Genomic DNA, 19,103 nt, shown 5'->3' with positions numbered 1-19,103 from the left:
GAGTGTACAGGTGTCTCAAAACTGGGATTAAGCTTTCTTCAGATTTCTAAAAGTAGGACATGCTGTTACTGGGATACTGTTGCACATGTAAAGACAACTGGTGTGAAGAGCATTCAAGCTAACCTGGAATTAAGGAATGTTAAGAATTAACACCTTGACCCCAGCGTGCTTCCCAACCAGGTTTGGGAGGGTCAATGCTTTAATGGAGCACACAAAAACAAATGCTTGCTGAATTATTGGGGTTTATCAGCTCAATCTCGAACCAAGTTTTCTGATCGGATTAGCGCACCTTTGTACAAAGACCTTTCGGTTTGTGATGTAGACTGACTGGGCAGGATGAATGTGGCCACCTTGAGTCAACCAAAGGTCCACCTTACGTGGCCCAAATCTGACACCACTCCAGCCCGGCTCACTGCATTTGAGCCACAGCCGGCCCAGAGCCATCGCTGACGTGTCACAGATGAGGCTCAAATGTGCCCGAGACCCGAGCACAAGTGAGCCCTGTTGTTTGCTTTGATGCCGATGAGCAGACGTGGGCGCTCATACGGGATTTGGTAGTTCAGTGGTGTGTGTTATGGGATTGATGCGGAAGGTTTGCCTTCACAGACCTTGTCCGGGCAAGTTGACTGATAATGACAAGTGCATTAGCAGTCGTTGTTGCCTGGTTGTTTACTAGGCTGAGGGTAATGAGGAAATCAATGCACCACTGCCAACACTTCTTTAGCTTCAGATTAGACTGAGACATGAAGAGCTTTTGCAGCACTGAAGCTCAATGTTCTCAAGGCCTGACAACATCTCCTCCGCAGGGACTGACCCAACACACGACTCGGAGTGACTCTGGACGCCTTGGACGAGTCGCACTTCAGCAATGTCAACAAGGTGGATAAATTGACCAGTTAACAGTTACTCTCTCATGGACTGACGCTCAATAGTAGCTTGTAGCTGCCTGTGGGCTTCAATTAAATCCGACTTTTAACGGGCCAGTTAGTCGATGACAACTAGACCTTCTGCTGCCTCACAGCAGAGGAAGTGTTCTGTATTCCACTGAAATACTGAAGACATTTTATCTACTTTCACAATTCAACCCATTACAGTTACCTTTTTTGATGCTATGTGTGTTCACAAATGCAGGTCAAGTCCATCATTCACAGTACTTTATTCATGTTGCTATTTAGAACTGCCTTGGAAATTTAAACTCAAGTCAAGTCAAGTCAGTTTTATTTGTATGGCGCCAAATCACAATGAAAGTTACTTCATGACACTTTGCAAGAAGAGCAGGTCTAGTGCCATACTCCTTCAATGAAGCTACAGAAAAGCTACCAAAAAATGACAACAGTGATGCACTTAATAGAGACACACAAAGAAGTCATTGCAAATTGTCTCAGAAATTAAAAAAGAAAAGAAAAGACATAGGTCTTGCAAAGGACTTTACCTGACGGAGCATTTGTTTTGTGATCAGTTATATGCTCTTGCTCTTGGAATGTTTCGTTTTTGCAGGTGACAGAACATTTAATGTGAAACATCATCTCATTGGCAGGGGAAGATCTGGCCTTTAGTGATATTTGAATTGTGGTTTGACTTTCAAGTCAACAAAAAAACCTGTCCTGAGTTGTCAACCTCCTGCAGTTTTTCTTAGAAAGGTCAAAGAATGGCAGCCTCATATATTTAGCTTTCAGATACACGAACTGTTCACAACAGCAAAACTGCCCAATATGTCCATCTTGCTAATTCTCAAATTATGGTCCAGTGTTATCCATGTCCTTTTGTTTTCAAGCTAACAGCAAACTCACATCCTACTTCTTTCTCAGTGACCAAAAACATCTATCGACACCCATCCTACGTCTGCCGTGGGACCAGGTTTAATCAGCATTCACTCCTGGCTCAAATGACCCTGCAGCACATGGGGTGTTAATTAGCTGAAATCGCCATTGGCAGGAGGGTTAAGCACCAGGGAACGTTTCAATTTATAGCCGGCCTTCTAGAACTTCAAATCTTGGGCCCAAATGAGGATGAGCAGTCCAGACCATCAACAATATCCCTACACGGGCAATGCAAGCTTTTCACCTCCACCGACAGCTTCTGCCATTTTCGTGTCGTCGTCATCGTCGTCGTCATTGTCGTCGTCGTAGTCGTCGTCGTAGTCGACGTCATTGTCGTCGTCATTGTCGTCGTCATTGTCGTCGTCGTCCTTCACTTATCCGGTTGGTCCGGGTTGTGAGGGCGGCAGCTTGAACAAGGAAGCCCAGACTGTCCTCTCCCAGCCACTTCCACCAGCTCTTCCAGGGGAATCCCATGGCGTTCCCAAGCCCAGCCGAAAGATATAATCCCTCCAGGTCCTGGGTCCATGGGAAGACCACCTCAACTGACTCCTCTACATGGAGGAGCAGCAGCTCTACTCTGAGTCCCTCCTGAATGACTGAGCTTCTCACCCTGTCTCTCAGGGAGAGCCCAGCCACCCTGAGGAGGAAACTCATTTTGGCCGCTTGGATTCGTGATCTTGTTCTTTCAGTCATTACCCAGAGCTCATGACCACAGGTGAGGGTTGGAACGTAGATTGACGGGTAAACTGAGAGCTTCACCTTTTGGCTAAGCTCCCTCTTCACCACAATGCACTGGTTTAGCACCAACCTCAGGACCATGGCCTTAGACTTGGAGGTGCTGATTCTCATCCCTGCCGCTTCACATTCGGCTGGAAATCATCTCAGCCACACATTCAACCCGTCTGTGTTTGAACAGCGATGCCCTCTAATGTAATTTATCTGGGCCTGAGCACCAACCAGGTAACAAGTAGCCTCACTGTTATCCTCATTCTTTAGGCCAATGAATCACCTTTTTCAAGGCTTAAACATACTCAACAACTTATTGAAACTCACAACCTATTCTGTCGGTCTCTTACAAAAGTGCAAAAAAGACCTCCAAGGTGCCCACAAGAAAAAACCTTCTCCTGATGTGTGTTTCACCTATGCGCATGAAATTTGGAAGGCACGTGAAAAGTGACAAGGCCTACAAAAATGTTTACTTTTACCATGACCCCCAACCCAACAGGAACCCATCCGTTTCCAGCAGTTGTACTTCGTCTGATTCTCTTCATGTTTTGTTGGTGTATCCAAAAGACCTCAGCGATTTGAACTGTTTGAATGAGGCCGTGGCAAATTTTAAGATTGGCCACAAAAATGAACGGTTAGAAGTCTTTACCACACCGTCGGATCTGTTTCAAACTTCACTTGCTTGATAAACGTCCGGGCCTGAACACATCGACAGGTCAATCTTGGCTCTAGCGCCACCTGGTGACAACATGAAATTATATTTCACATTTTGCTCACCCTACAGGATTGACCAGATTTTCAGATTTGGACTGTAAAGCACTTTGAGATCATTTGTTTGATGTGAAGCGCGATATAAATAAAATACTTTATTATTATTATTATTATTATTATTAATCCCTAACTTCCACCAGATACTGCAGCATTGTGTTAGGGCTTCATTTTCTAACCACAGACATGATAGCGGCACATAAACCAAGAGACAATACATCAGCAGGATCTGGCCAAGGTAATGGAGCTGGGCGAGCGAACCATGACCTAGTGAAACACTGCAGGTGGAAGTTGGTGCTGTGAAGAGGATGGATGTAATCAGCTGTAACATGGTGGTAATTCAGGGTCAGACCCTGATGATGCTCAATGGTTGTCAGGGTTTTACGGGGAAACAGGACCTATAGGCAGTTAACAGCCAAGGGGTGTGCAACAAAAGTCTTTAATTCAGAAAGGGAAAGAAAAACACAACACTGGGAGTTCAAAGTCCAAAGGAAGGGAAAAAACAAAGTATCAACAGAAAGGGTCACCACACCCGAGTCCTGGACGCAAAGTGCAAACGAAATGAAGTTCCACACGAGACTGAAAACTAAGGACTTACAGGAGGAGCAGGGAACACCACGTGGTAAACGACACGGCGAATGACTATGACTATGACACCGACAAAGGCAAAAGCAATGAACTGACAAGAGAGAATGGGAAACCCAACGTTTTCGTCATGGAGGCAGGTGGGCAGACAGAGCTTGACTGTACTCCACATGGTCAGATCCCGTTTGAATTTTGAGAGTCTGATGACAGTCCCGACCTGAAGACGTGTGAAAGCAGAATCTACAGTCAGTTCCAGTCACAGTGCCACCTGGTGGTTACATGAAGGAAACCTGACATAACAAACACCATTTATTTAACAACAGCAGTAAAACAAAAATACAACAGAAGCAAGTCACTGTCCGCCATGCTGCTTTTACTACTGCTACCAAAGATTGTATTCAAGCTCAAGATACTCCACTCTGGGTTGTTTTGAAAATATGTGGATTATACTAGAAGATGCACTTTAGAGTTTGAGCTGTTCAGCTGTTGTTAGTCGTAAGTTGCTCTTAGCCACTAAAAGCTAAAGATGCTAAAATATGCTTTTTCTGACCTCTGGACCTTTAAGTAACGCAGGAGCTCACAACACCTCTTTCTCAACACTTGAAAGAAAAAATACACTGACAACCTACGACCTCATGAAGGCCACGAGCCAGCAAAAAACACGAGCCTCACAACATCTTCTTTTCCCTTATTCAAGCACCTGAGAAGCTGAGGTCCCGCAGCAGAGGAGTTGCTGCTTCACATCCACTCAGTCACATGTCCATCACTGCCAGAAGGAGCATGTGCTTCTCTGACATGGAGACTTTGCATACTGAGACGCTCAATGTACAAATTTCGGGGTCACTGCTTATTGGGCTGCGTGTGAAGTCTAATCCACAACATCTGTGTTGAGGCTGACTATTACTAAAATGTGACTGGTAATGGGTGGATTTGAATTGTATATATTTGTAACCTGGACATGAATAGACTCCTGAGCTCGCAGACCTGACTGGTTGATGTGAGGGACCTGAACAATAAGCATTATAGTTTTCAGAAACCTGCGCAAATGAAAATTCATCCTCCTTATTCAAGACATCAAACGGGGCTGGGGGCCCAAAGCGGGCTCATTTGCAGCTGAATGTGGGAGGCTGCAGAGACAGTGGCCTGTTTAGCATGTGTATGTGTTGCAGAGGTGGTGGAGGGACGGAGGAGGAGAGGGTACCAGTGGGCCACAGCTGGTGTGCCACAGTCTCAACCTTCTACCTGCTGCTATCACAACTGACAGACTGGGGCCCGACCAGGGATTAGTGCGACTGAAGCTGAAGCTCTGGTCTCTACCCATCCATCGCCCGCATCTGCTTGTTTGTCCATCTGAGCCGAACTTGTCAGCTCCTTTCTTCTGCTGCTGCCTCTCCTCTCCAGCCTGCCTGCTCACCTGTCTGCCTCTGTTTGCCAGAAAGACCTCTAAACATTCCAGTACACTCTGCGCTACTATGATGTGATCCTTAAAATTCCCCTTAAAAAGAAAACCAGTATCTGCAGGAATTTTTGTTGCAAATACAGCACTAAAGGCAGTAAAGACTGTCCATCTTTCTGTCTGATTACAACTGATGTCCTTCTCTTTAACCTCCCTGCAGTTGTGTGCGTGCATGTCAACATGAATCACATTTTCTCTTCATGTTACTCTATGCTTTTTTTGTGTGTGTGTTTATGTGTGTGTGTGTGTGTGTGTGTGTGTGTGTGTGTGTTTCATTCCCTCTCTGCAGCTCTGTGAAACCAGCTGTGTGTTTACTCTACCTGGTTTACCTGCTCTAAGAGTACACAATGTCAGCGGTGGCAGCATCCATTCAAGTCTCTATCACGCTGCTTGGACATTGTGTACATGTGATGTCATTTGTTCCATCTCTCTCAAGCGATGTCTGACCAGTGGTGCATGTTGACTCTACCTGCATTCATCTCCAGGTCTACCTGCAGCAGAGCAGTCACTCAACATCAGCCCTGTCAGGCCGGAAACACGCTGAGAATCAGAGACAAGCACCCACTGCCTCCGTCTGGGAGTTTCGTTTCATGAAGCACGCTTCATCGCAGAGCTGAACCAAGGCAGGGTCAGTTGTCTTAATCTGCACTCTAAAAACCACGAGCCATAAGAAACAAAAGAGATAGCGGTGCTATCCGAATTTAAAACATGCCGAAGCAACCGAGCAGGCGAGGGAGAGAGGAGTAAGAAAATAAATGATTAGCAGCAGGCACTGAGCAGCAAGAGAAGCTCAAACTGAAAAACCCTTTTACGTTGATTATGGTGCCGGTTCATCTGGTAGCAGTGTTGGAGGGAACTCAGCAGAAGTAGCACCCTCACTGAAATGTGTTGTGTTTGGCTGTAATACTACATGACATGAACGCCTCGGCCTGCTTTGTACCAATTCAGGTGAAAGAAACACAAAAGTAGTGTGACTGATTACTTTCAAATTGTAGCATTGTAATGTTGTTATTTTTGAATGCGAGAGTAATTTGGGTATTTTACGTTTTGAGAAGTACAAAGTCAGGATTCGCTATTCAAACTTAACTTCTTGGAAGTGTGATTAAAAGTTGAAGTGGGCATCGCCAAACCCTCTTTGGAAAAGCCTGAGTGTGTAGGCCTGCCCAGTGAAGGGACGCCTCCAGCCATGACGGCCGTCATCTGCACATAGACAGCGTGAGATTAGATTCTTGTTGTATTTCAAAACTCTACTGTGGAACTTGATGTATAAGAAGACATGTTTTTAAATATTAAAAAATAAAACTTGAAGGCTTGAACACAGCAAATCTCAACGTGCAAAGACTGAGATGAAGCTCCTCCTCAGTGGGGCAACATCAGGCATCGGTGACTCGCCAGCACTGGTGGATCTCTGAAGGGTCGGAGTTGTAAAGTCAGCTCCGAAAGGGATCATCTGAGGAAAAGATTTAGCCTTGAAAACTATATAATTTCAGTTTTTCAAGATGTTCTCCCTCCCAAATGGACACTAGTTTTAAGGTCCACATTTGCAAGGTCTCAAAGCTGGAAAACAGGGAGAGAGGTGACATCTTTGAAGCTCTGCAGATCTGTTGGATGAACTCAATAAAAAGGGAGTGCTGCAGTCGCGCAAAAGGAAAACTCAAACACAAACTCATGTTTGCAGAGAGTTTACATCTTATTTCAGTGCATCCAAACATTAGTCAAGCCTTCAGAAAAGTTTTTCAGCATTTCAAAACATTTCATTACCTTTCATCCTTTCAAACACCAAGTTACAACCTCTTGAATCTTTTATTTTCAGTTTGTTGAATTTTTGTCAGAATTCTTATCCCAGCATACCAACTTTTTTTTTTTTTTTTTTTTCATGTTCGCAGGCTTTCACCTTCATTGTGTCACATCAGAAGCCGCTGAAAGGTTGAATTATTTCACACAACAACGCACGGGAGAAGGAAAAATGTAAAGATGCTTTCACGTAATCTTTGAAATCTCTGTTAAGTGTGCACGTCTTAATTATTTGCTGATATTTTTGACATTAATTCAGACTTCTGAGTGAAAAGGCCAAGAACATAACAATGTGGTGTTCGCTGTAAAGATATAAATGTCCACCTTGATGATTGATGTGTCTGAAAGGACCTAATATAAGCAGCTGTGCAATGTGAATCCTTCTTCTTTACTTTTGTGGGGTAGCATAATTGTTGAAAAACGCAATATGACATATTCAGAACTTAATCTCCACAAGACATTCACTTGAAGACATTTGTTGAGCAATTCACATCATCTTTTCATCTATACCGCATCCTAACTTTTGAAATTTGGAGTAAGAAGACATAAAGAAACTGACCTATATGCATATTTGTCCCTGTCCCTGCTTCATTCAATATATTAAGTCCAACATCACAATGTTTTCTCTTGTGAAAGCACTTTTTGTGTCCTTGCTGTAATCATACTCCTCTTCTATGAGCGTATGCAAAGAACCATTGATTGAGCCACGTATTGTATGGCTGCTCTGTTTAACACAGCCTTGTGTGCAGCCTTTTCTGCTTTGTGATTCTGCTTTGAATTCGCCAAAGAGCTAAGACCATTCCAGACTGATTCTCAGACATTTAACAAGATAGCTTGTGCATCCAGTGAAGTGAACCGCATTTCAAAAGTGTAGAGAACACTTAAGAGCGAATCCTTGCCCGATAACAAGCCTGGTGTCTGATCAGATTTTAGGCTGACAATCAAACTCTCTCTCTGTCAAACTCTTTTATTTTTCAGTGTGACCGCTAATGAACGGCACTAATTGATTGAAAATGCTGTTGGGGGGGTAAGCAAGCAAGCAAGCAAGCAAACAGCGTCTGGATCTGGTCCAGGCTGATGTGGGGGTCTACACTGGAGGGCCCAGAGCACTGAGGCCTGGGTCTGCAGAGTACAGTGAACACAAGGGAGGAGACACATGGAGGGATGGTGGCCTCTTCCCTTGTGAAGCCCCCTCCCCCACAGAGAGAGAGAGAGAAAACACTGGCTAGTTATGTGCTGTGGACTGATTGAATCATAAGAGATTGCAGGTTTACTGTGTGTTTCTGTTCTACTGTGCACACCACACACATTAGGAGAGTCAATAAAAGCGAGCTGCTGAGGAAGTAACGCATCCCGTCTCATTCACCTGGTCAGCGCCTCTTCCCTCCAGGTGACTCCTCACGAGAGCTCCTCTGACAGCAGCACTGAGGATCAGCAACCCCGTGGGGAACTCTAATTTGACCGTTTGTACCTGCGGTCTTTTTCTCTTAAAAGTTCTCCGGAGCTCGCAGCCAGCGGGTGAACATGAGCTCAGACAGCAAATCAATACATGTCCCTCTGTTATTTGGTTACATCTCTCCCAGCACATGCACTTGACTCGCCCTTCGCCTAGACCCCCCCTCCCCCCATGCTCTCACTAATGGAAAACCTCAAGATGTCTGCACCTTCTTATTTTGCTCGTAGGCTAGAAAAGCAGCTTTTCTTTTTTTTTTCTGGGACAGAATCAAATCTTTCACTTAAATGTACTGGGGGGCAGCAGGCAGTGCTTGAACCAGCCTGATCCTCGCCAGTCTGAAGAACTGTACACTTGTCACACATGAATGCAGGTAGTGGAAGTTCAGCTGTTACACCTGTTGGCCTAAACATGTTTCTTAACCTTCAGGAGAGGTGGGGAGAAGTGCAGCCATAGTATTCTATCTAATTTGCATTAAAGCTGTACGGTACACCCTGCCGTGACAGAAATACCTGAATAACACTGCCAGTGTGAGATTAGTCAGGAATTAATCACAGTGGTGGAAGAAGTACACAGTTCCTTTCCTTAAGTCCTCAAATAAACTTTTCTGCCAAACAGTCTTTGTCTAATTCACGGAGCTGTGCTGAATATTTGATTTATACGAGCGCTGATTTGACGCTGCAGCTCAAGTCCTAACTTCAGTCAGTGAAACGTTTAGGCAAACGAAACAAAATGAAGTGCAACTGCTGCTCCTTAACATTGCAAACTTTATGAAACAGGATGGATCAATGAACCAAGATCCTGATCCTGATCCATTTGAACTGAAACATACGCGGAGAGAGCGAGATGGGACGGGGAAGACCGAGTGGTTCCATGCACACGTCCGATAAAAAAAATAGCAACATCTTATAACTTTCAATTTTTTTTCATAGTGAATGTTATAGTCAGTTAATGCAGGCAAAGAACGTTTTGGAGAAAAATATATTTGACTTTTGAGACCCATCGTTAGCATTGATAGCAGCTAAGCTAACTGTCGACTCCATAACGCACCAACGAGGACAGAAGAGTGTTTAACCGTCTGTCTGGTACCGCAAATTATGGATTCAAATGATCTATAATTATCTATATTTCCCAAACTTTGATGTGTTCTACTAAGTACTTTAGCTGCGTGTCAAAAGTGAAAGTATACATTCTGCATGAGCCTCGGCCTCTAAAGGTTAAAGCTGTGTGTCTTCCAGTGATGCTGCTCTGATGATGACGTTGTCAAGCTCCAGAAACTGAGAGCACATGATCTTCTTTGGCCTCCTTATTCAAAATCCCTCCCTTCAAAGTAACTAGTAACTAGTTAGTTCAGATCAACGCAGTGGCGTAAAAGTACCCTGAAATCGTCTGTCAGCCAGAACACACACGCTCAAGCAGTGGTGGCACTTTCTTTGTGTTCATTATGAGTAATAAGCACTAAGCAACAAACAACCACTGGTAACAGTTATTAATCTAAAATATAATATAAATATATTTCATTCCTCAATTGTCCGGGAGGTCACAGTTTGTAAATGAATGAAGGGTTGGGTGGTACATGCTGGCTCACACAGGCACTGGAGGCTGGAAACAACGACCAGCCGCTCGCTAACCCATAACGAACCTTCCATTCCTACGTGTTTAGATAAAAAGGTTCGCCAGGAATTTAAGGCATTCATGTGTTGTTATTTATTGAATTCAATAGGAATGAATGTATCAGAATATATATTTTTATACACAATATATCAAAATAATGTTCATATTGTGCAGGAGTTCATATTTCATGACAGAAATGTAATTTTCTACAATATTTTCAATTGCAGTTGGAAGGCTGCACCAGAGGACGTGACCTGTCACTGCAGTGCTGCTCTACCTGCATGTGAGCGTCACTGTTCCTCCATCACGTCTTTGACAACATCCTCTTCATTAGAAACCGGGGGAGTGTCAGAGTGCATCCTCGTCACACTCCCATGTTTCACTTTACCTCACATCAGCCCGTCACCTGAGTTAAAGCAGCACAGGGGAGAAACTCACTCTTAGCGCCAATATCACATCCAGAGCAACAGAGGCTGCAGGTCACGCAGTATTTTAGCTTCAGACACAACAATTTTGGGGAACGACTTTCACCCTCACCTCTTGTGACGTGACAAACATTTATGACTTCTTTACAGCCGCTCATATTTAAAATCATCTCAACTCTGAGCGTGGTTATTGAAAGTCTCTGATTTGTTTAGATGATGCTGTGGCATTATTGATGTTTTATTCAATTCCAAACATTCTGAAGTCTTCCCATTCTAACGTGCCTGGACAGTGCAAACCTCCAGCAGACTCCACCAGGAAAATCAACAATAAAAAACAAACTAAAATCATCAGTAACGTCCTCTGAACATATCTGAATCCGTGTCTCCGCTATAGCGATGGAGGGAATAGAGACTGGAAACAATGAAATAATCTTTAAAATGTTCAAAATATGAACGCAGTGGGACACAAGGTCTCACTAATTCTCCCATTTTAGAAGATTAAAGCCTCACTGTAAATATAATGTATGTGCAATATAGAAAAAGCAAGAACATGTGACCTGTCCCTGTGATGCTGCTGCCCTCACGTCATAAAAGGGAGGCTGGAATGCCTACAAAAATGGCTGCAGTTGTTTTCTCTCCCATTCTGCGTTGCGGGGGGAGGTTGAATGATCAGTGGAGCAAAATAACTGTGACAGCAGGGCACCAAGTCTGCTGGAATCCGCCACGGACGCTTGGCCCCCATTACCGGTGTATTGATCCTTTATTTTAAATGACGAAATATACCAGCAGTCCACCCCCCCGCATATTCCAGGAATAATAATAATAATAATAATAATAATAATAATAATAATAATAATAATAATAATAATAATAATAATAATAATAACTCAAACCATCTTTTCAAAGTCTTGTATTTTACATTGATTAGATTCAGCTGAGTATAATGAGCTCCAGTCCACCTGTGTGTGTTTACTTCTCCAAGGAGGGTTGTTGTTGTTGTTGTTGTTGTTGTTGTTGTTGGCAGAGCCAAACCACTGATCTTGAATATCCCAGATATACCCAGCCATGATGGAGTGAGAGATTATTACTATTAAAGTCAGTTAGTGACATCAGTAGCCTTCATCAGCCTTCATCCATCGCTGCTTCTACTGCAGCGGCCATGCTCTGCTACTTCATACATGAAGTATTTTTACACATTCAGAGCACCGGCACCGTCATTTTCACTTAAAAAAATAAAAGGAATTATTTCTTCCTCGCCCAATCAAACCGACAGATTATTGTTGTTGTTGTTGTTGCTGCTGTTATCAGTGAGAGGATGAGGAAGTGTTCATGACTGCGGGTGAATATTCGTTTCTGAGGGTTTCTCCTGAATCTTTTCTAAACGACAAACACGAGTCTGTTGACTGTGACAGCAAAAGACAAGAAGTTGAACAGAAGGAGGCAACAGAAGAGCGACGAGGGGCAATAAAGTGTGTGTGTGGAGGGGGGGGCGGGGGTGTAAAATGCAGGGTTTTTTCGGAAAGTTTTTGGAATAAAAGAGGGGCAGACATTCCTTATATTCATGACAAAAAATGAAAAGAACATCTTAAAACATAATTGCAATATTTTTCAATTTAATTTATTAAAAAACAACAACAACATTTGTTCAGGGGTAAAATATTGTCCTCATAGACAATGCGACTTATAAACAAACGTATACAACACTTGACTGTGAAATAATCATATTTTACACTTTTTTACACAACTGCAAATCATCTCTCTCTCTCTCTCTCTCTCTCTCTCTCTCTCTCTCTCTCTCTCTCTCTCTCGAAATAAATCCTTAAATAAACGCCTGCGTCTTAAAGAACAGCGCGCCTCGGCTAGAAAGTGCAAATTTAAGTACAGTGTGTTCTTCAGAGAGGCGCCAGGACGAGTCAGCATGATGAAGAAAGGATAATAATAATAATTATGAAGCTGTTTGGTTGCAGTAATAATAATAATAATCATAATAATAATAAAAAAAATAATGCCCATTGTGTTGTTTAAAGTGCAACTGACAGTTTAGAGAGGAAAGTGTGAGAAATGCGTTTATGAACAACAAGAAGAAAGCAAAATTAAAATAATTATATATTCGTTCGCAGGCCATATTTCTGATGGGTAGTGCTCTTTTCAGCCAGGCCTTCAATGGGGGGGGGGGGGGGGCATATGACAAAATACAAGCCCGCCATCTTTTCTTCTTTTTTATTGTAAAATTTAAAAGAGGATCTATTTAACTGAAGGGGTCTTTAAGTCTCACATTCAGCCGTGACAGTTTATTTTTCCCCAATCGATGTGTAATGCGTGTGAACCAGGCGTCTGCTCCAGTTCCTGTGGAGCAGTCAGGGTCTCCTCCACTGGTTCCGGATCAGTTCTGCTGATTTTCACGACTTCAACAACGAAATTGTCTAGAAAGTCTGGAATCGGTGGCAGGCAGGAGCGGAGCCTGTGAGCCTCCAAGGCCGCAGGTCTCTCTCCTCTGCCGAGGCATTGTTGAAACGTCCTTCGGCGTTTTACCCACGCAGCCGCGGCGATTTAATTTCAGAAGTGTTTTTTGTGCTTTTTTGGGGGAAACAATGTTATTTATTTCAATTTATTTAGAAGCCATGTGTGCGCCAATGAGCCAAAGGCGTAAATGCCAACAACAACAAAAATGTAAAGACTAAATAACACGTTTTTGTTGCGTTGCTACACGGCTTAAATACAAGGAGCAGTCTGAGTGCGTGCGTGTGTGCGTGCGTGAATCCCCTCAGTCATTGTTCTTGCTGGACTCCTGGTCGCTCTGGTCGTCGGTGAAGCAGACGTCCACGTCGCTGTCGCTTTTCTGCTCCGCGTCCTCGAACAGGCCGCCCGGTTTGTCGTCCAGTTTCTTGACGGTCTGCCCGGGGTGCCTGGACTTGACGTGCCGCTCCAGATCCCTCCTTCGCACTAGTACCTTGCCGCAGAAGTCGCACCTGTAGGGCGTGTTTCCCTCCGCGTGGAGCCGGATGTGTTTGTTCAGGTTGCTGGGGTCCCCGAACGGCCGGAAGCACACCTTGCACTTGAGAGGCTTGTAACCCGTATGAGTCCTCATGTGGATTTTAAGGCCGTATTTCCTGGAATACAGCTTTCCGCAGTAGAGACACAGGTGTCCCTTTTTGGGTTTGCCAGAGCCGGCGTTGCCGGCGCTGACGGCGGGCATAGAGTCCATCCTCGTCCGGTTCTTCTCCGCGGCGATTTCAGACAGCTGCTGCGTGTGCATGGCGATCTCCCGGTCGATATTGGTGATGGAGCCCAGGTCTTGGGTCAGCGAGGGCGCACCGAAGTAGGACATGGACTCCGGGTACTTGAGGAGGTTGCTGAAGTGGAACTTGAGCGGGTAGTAGGGCGAGCTGTAGAGCAGCTCCCCGTTGTACACGGTGAAGGGCATCAGCGGGATGTTGCAGTCTCCGCCGTAGGTCTTCACCCCATCGAAGGGGGGGAGTGTGAACCTTTCAAAATGCAGTCCGGGGGGCATCTGGGGGTACCGGGACGGGGACAGACCGGAGTGCACTCGACTCTCAACGTGCTTGAAAGCCGACGTCTCCTCCACGTGAGGCAGCAGCGGGAAACCTCGGATCGCGTTCGTGCACGGTACCATTGGACCCGCAGAGTCCATAATCGCAGGCGTGCACTTGGGCGGCTGGCTGCCTCCTCCGTTCAGGCCTTCACTCACGTTGCGCATGGGCTTCATGTTGATGAGTTTGCTGAATCCTAGACCGCTCAGCTTCCCACCGGCGTCCTCTCTGGAGGCATCCGCGCCCGAGACTTTGGAGACGCCGGCGGGCTTGAACGCCGAGCGCACGCCCGGGTGGAAGCCCATGCTGCTCAGCACCGAGGACGCGGCGCCGAGGCCGAGGAGGTGTCCCTGGTTTCTGGCTGAGGCCACGCTCATGTCGAGGGCCCGGTCCTGCTCCTCGGAGCTGCCGCCCCTCTTTGCCAGTCCGGCTTTGTTCAGGAAGGGCGAGGACACCGCCCGCCTGCTGGAGTCTGAGATGGAGGAGATGTGGTGACCGCTCCTCGGGGACGTGGAGGTGTTGGGGATGTCCCCGGACTTGGGCGACCTGCTGAAAGTCTCCGAGCCCCTGGCTTGCTCGCCGTTGAGAAACCCGCGACCGTTGCTGAGGGCGCAGTGGAAGTGGACGTGGGCTTTGAGTGTGTTGGGGTATTTGAATATTCTCCAGCAGTACCAGCAGATGTAACGCTCCTCGCCTGCAGACACGAACATTTCTCACTGAGTGACACAATTCAGCACAAACACCTCTTTAAATTTCTTCTTTATGTGTAAATTGTAACTAAACATGAAAAAACAGCAACAAAAAACAGCACACACACACACAATTTTATAAATTGTGTTCTTGTTTTAATTGTATTATGTTTTTTTGAAGAGAAACATTTTCATCAGTCGCCTCCACATTTCCCCTGAAATTTGAATTCAGGCCTAATAGAGATAATCCGGACACACACACACACACACACACACACACACACACACACACACACACACACACACACACACACGTCTTAATGACTCCCAGGCGAGCCCTCAGACCTTGATAATATAGATGTAATGATTTTGTAATCCTCATTGTTTATGATCTCCATCAAAAGAGCAAACGCCCAATCTGGCGCTCAGAGCGCAAGCGGGGCTTTGAATGCGGGACTTTCTCCCTATCTGCGCTCTTTCCCGTGGAAGTGACAGCAGCTGTTGCTTGAAATCGCGAGTCTTCAGAAACAATGACGCGGGCCCATCTGTTGACGCCTCATAATGGGAGCGAGCGTATGTCCAGGAGCCTACACGGTGTGTCGGGCCGGAGAATCAGGGCAATATACACCCCACATAAAAGTTAGCATTCATTAGGCCACAATACCTTAACGCACCCACCTAATTTACCATGAAGCACTTGTTTTTGAATTTATTTGCTTTTGAATACATGAATATTAATGGCCGCCTGACATTTGTTAACCCCCGTCTCGCAAGTGAATCGCCAGCCTCTTCTTCTTCTCTCCCGCCGAGGCGCGTCACTTTCTGCTTTTTAATTGCGTTTTTTTTATTCTGCGGTTCAAGCACCATAATTAGTATACCCCGGTGTTTTTGTCTTCTTCTTTTTTTTAAGAGCTTTGATATAGTTTCAGGCTGGTTTTGTTTTTCAGCGTATTCAGTCGTGAGGCCTCCAGCAAGAAATAAAACCCCGTATTAAAGGAATTTCCAGCATCTGTGTTTCATTTCTATCTTAAAAAACAACAACAACAACAACAACAACAACAACAACAACAACAACTAATGAGCGTTAAACTGGAGTCCCGGTGAAATGTAAAGCTTCAAATGAATCCCTCCTGCTCGAACCTGCAGGCCGGACACGCCGCGAATCCTTGGAGAAGCCATGAACAGGACAGAGGGGGAGAAACTGAAACGTGGGAGCGAGGGATTTTTTGTTTGTTTATTTGTTTGTTTTATATGTTGTTTTGTTGTTGTTTCGGTTCGTTGTTTTTTTCTTTGACATTTGCATTCAAAAAGAGAAACGCTGATTTATTTTCTATTGCAACAAGTCACACACATCACCAGAGCATCTCAGTCACTGCAGATGTTGAGGTTGTAAGATGCCAGTTGACAAGACAGAGAAAAAAAAAATTGTAATTTTTGGAAAAAAATGGCTGCCTCGGGAAAATAAATGAAAAAAAAGACAGCGATTGATTTCCATGTCTCGGTTATTGGATTTTGGCAGCCGGTAAACTGCGCAGTGATGGCCGCTCGACACGTCGATGACGCTGCCAGACCCGGCTCTGGTCCCGGGCTGAAGCTGAGGGCATGCTCACAGTTCTACCCTGCTACCTCAACATTGTCAGGGGAGGATTTTTCTTGCCACGTGCGACCTGCCTGTCTGGACCGGCTTGATCTCTCAGTAAAATACCAGGGTTGTTTTTTTTTTCTTTTCTTTTTGCCTTTTTTAACTGTTAATTGTATAGCAGGTGCACGCGTGTAGCTGGACGTGGTTCAGTGCGAGTTACCTTTCTCGTCGTGCGTGGGGGTGGCCGTGGTGGGGATGTCGTACCACTGCGCCAGAGCGCTGGAGTACCAAACACTCAGCTCCTCGCCTGCAGGGATCTCCCTCAGCACGCGGTAGAAGATCTGGGAAAAGAGCGAGAGGAAGGAGAAGGAGAGAGGAAGCAAAGTAAGTCGAGTGGCCAACATGGAAGGAAGAGGGATTTCGTTTTGGGCCCAACTGCGCCAGCGGATGAATATTCACCTGTCCGCCAGGTAAGTCGGACACAGCCTCCAGGTTTTGCTCTTGACTGTTTCTGGCGGCGCGGATGAATCCGATCCAGTCTGGAACCGGACATCCCGCCTCGTCCACAAACTCTCCGCGAACTAAGCGAATCTAGAAAGAACGAGAACCAAAATTAAGAATTAAAAAAAAATAAAGTCGGGAAATATTTAGAGCTGCGTGTCTCTCACGGTTGAACACACAAAACGGACTCGGGTTCTTTCAGAGCTCGGCTCGTTTAGATCTTCTTCCGAGTCATGAGGACTTTTATTGGAATGAATTTATGAGTTTATTGACATTTAATATAAGCGATATTGTCGCCGCTGGGTGTCTGGGGTGGGATGCGGAGGTGCTGCGGCCGAGGCGCGCTTAATGCGTCTTTATCCGCTCTGCTGCTGATCTCCTGAAGTGAGTGACGCTCGGGCCTAATTGAGTTGATATGGGAAACGAATTTGAGGAGTGTCAGAGCGTTTCTAAACTGTTCAAGGACGTTAAAGATGGAAGCGTGACATTTGACACGGAGATTGCACCTGATGATCGCGGGCCGCCCCGGGGCCTCGAGCTCAGACGCATCAATCACCCGCGCTGACAATAACGGGGGCGCGCCTGAGGAATCACGCACGGCGGAAGATCCAGCCAAAATACTTGAGTCAACATCAAACACTTTCATTCTTTTTTTTTCTTTTTTTCTTTTTTTTTTACAAATTTCTGCAGAAGTTTTGTCTCATGACTTTTTTTTTAAAATCAATTTAAACCACATCAGTCTTTTAAATATTACCAGTCAATTTTTGATTTCAATCCCTGTTTTATTTTTTTGCTTTTTATTTTATTTCTTTTTTTTTTTTACTTGTTGTCGTTGTTGTTCTTGCCCTAATCCCTGACGTCAGCGGCATCTTTCTGTGGCCAGACTGCATTAACATTAAGCGGCTCATCGGGGTAACAGGCCCGCCAGGCAGTGAAATGTGAGGCGGCTGAGGGCACGAAACCCCGCGCAGCAGCGCCGCTCGCCCATTAGGCCGGTTAAGCAGCAGCACAGACTGACAAGTTGGCCGCTAATGGAGCTCAATTATTTCCAGGCTGACAGGCCAAAGCGTTTAATAAGTGAAGGCCCGATGGAGCTTGACAGCGCAGCCCAGAGCCTCAACACTGATTGTTCAGTTTCATACAAAACTTAAAAACTAACGACCAATAATTAAAAAAAACAACAATGTCATGCACTGAGTATTTTTTTTTGTGTTCGTTTTTTTTTTTTTTTTATTTTACTTCGAAATATATTTTTAAAAAGTAAGATACCTGCAATAAGCTTGAATTTGTTCAGGCCAAATTAGGCGACTGGAATTTCAATGAAGCAATTCAATAATTTTATAAGTTTAAAGCTGCTCACGCATCACGTAGAACGGGTCAAAATAGGGCTCATTATTTGGCTTTTAAATAATAATAATAAAAAAAACACTTCAAGAGTTGAAGTTCTTTACCTTTTTCTTGGCTCCAACTTCTTTACGGTCCGACACGTACTTCCCCAGTTTAAAGACGCCCGGTACCGGTCCTATCCGGAGCCCGGCCGGGATCCCGCAGTCCGCAAACACACTGACGGTGGAGGACGCCCTGGTGGCTTGCATGGCGTGGGGCGAGATCAGAACCATGAAGGCTGATGGAGACCGAGAGGGAGAGTGCAGGGAAGAGGGTAACTCGGTAGTAGGAGGAGGAGGAGGAGGAGGAGGAGAGGACGAGGACCGGCCGATATCCGCCCTCGAAGTGACGCGGTGGCGTAATGCTCTCGGGCTTTTCTAGTGATGGTGCAGGCAAGGTAGCCCCCCTCCACCCTCACCCACCCACCCCTCGACCTCTCCAGCTCAGGCTGCAAGTGTGTGTGTGTGTGTGTGTGTGTGTGTGTGTGTGTGTGTGTGTGTGTGTGTGTGTGTGTGTATGGTGTGTGAATGGGAAAGGGGGTGTGCAGCGAGGTGATGTTGTGCTATAAATTGGAGTGTGTGTGTGTGTGTGTGTGTGTGTGTGTGTGTGTGTGTGTGTGTGTGTGTGTGTGTAAGAGTGAGTGAGTGAGTGAGTGTGAGAGAGTTAGGCTCTCCCAGCAGCTGTGAGGAGAGGGAAAACGGGCCGGCCTGGTCACATGGAGACTTTCCCTCACCCCGCCGCATAATGAATTGC

The 19,103-nt window shown here is 45.4% G+C and overlaps 1 protein-coding gene across 1 annotated transcript; it reads right to left on the bottom strand.

Moving 5' to 3' along the window:
- Positions 1–12,290: 12,290 nt before the first annotated feature.
- prdm13 (PR domain containing 13) lies at positions 12,291–18,682 on the bottom strand. Its single transcript, XM_086217412.1, has 4 exons — positions 18,416–18,682; positions 16,923–17,054; positions 16,684–16,804; positions 12,291–14,886 (listed from the first exon to the last, which is right to left on the bottom strand). Exons 1-4 carry the CDS (start codon positions 18,581–18,583, stop codon positions 13,406–13,408), a joined length of 1,902 nt encoding a protein of 633 aa, XP_086073538.1. The 5' UTR covers positions 18,584–18,682; the 3' UTR covers positions 12,291–13,405.
- Positions 18,683–19,103: the final 421 nt, after the last annotated feature.

This window comes from Aulostomus chinensis, chromosome 11 (assembly GCF_037954235.1).
Source record: "Aulostomus chinensis isolate RoL2024-O1b breed Wild chromosome 11, RoL_Achi_v1.0, whole genome shotgun sequence".
Classification (NCBI taxonomy): Eukaryota; Metazoa; Chordata; class Actinopteri; order Syngnathiformes; family Aulostomidae; genus Aulostomus; species Aulostomus chinensis.
Note: the sequence above shows the minus strand (reverse complement) of the source record. Positions and strands in the feature narration are given on the sequence as shown.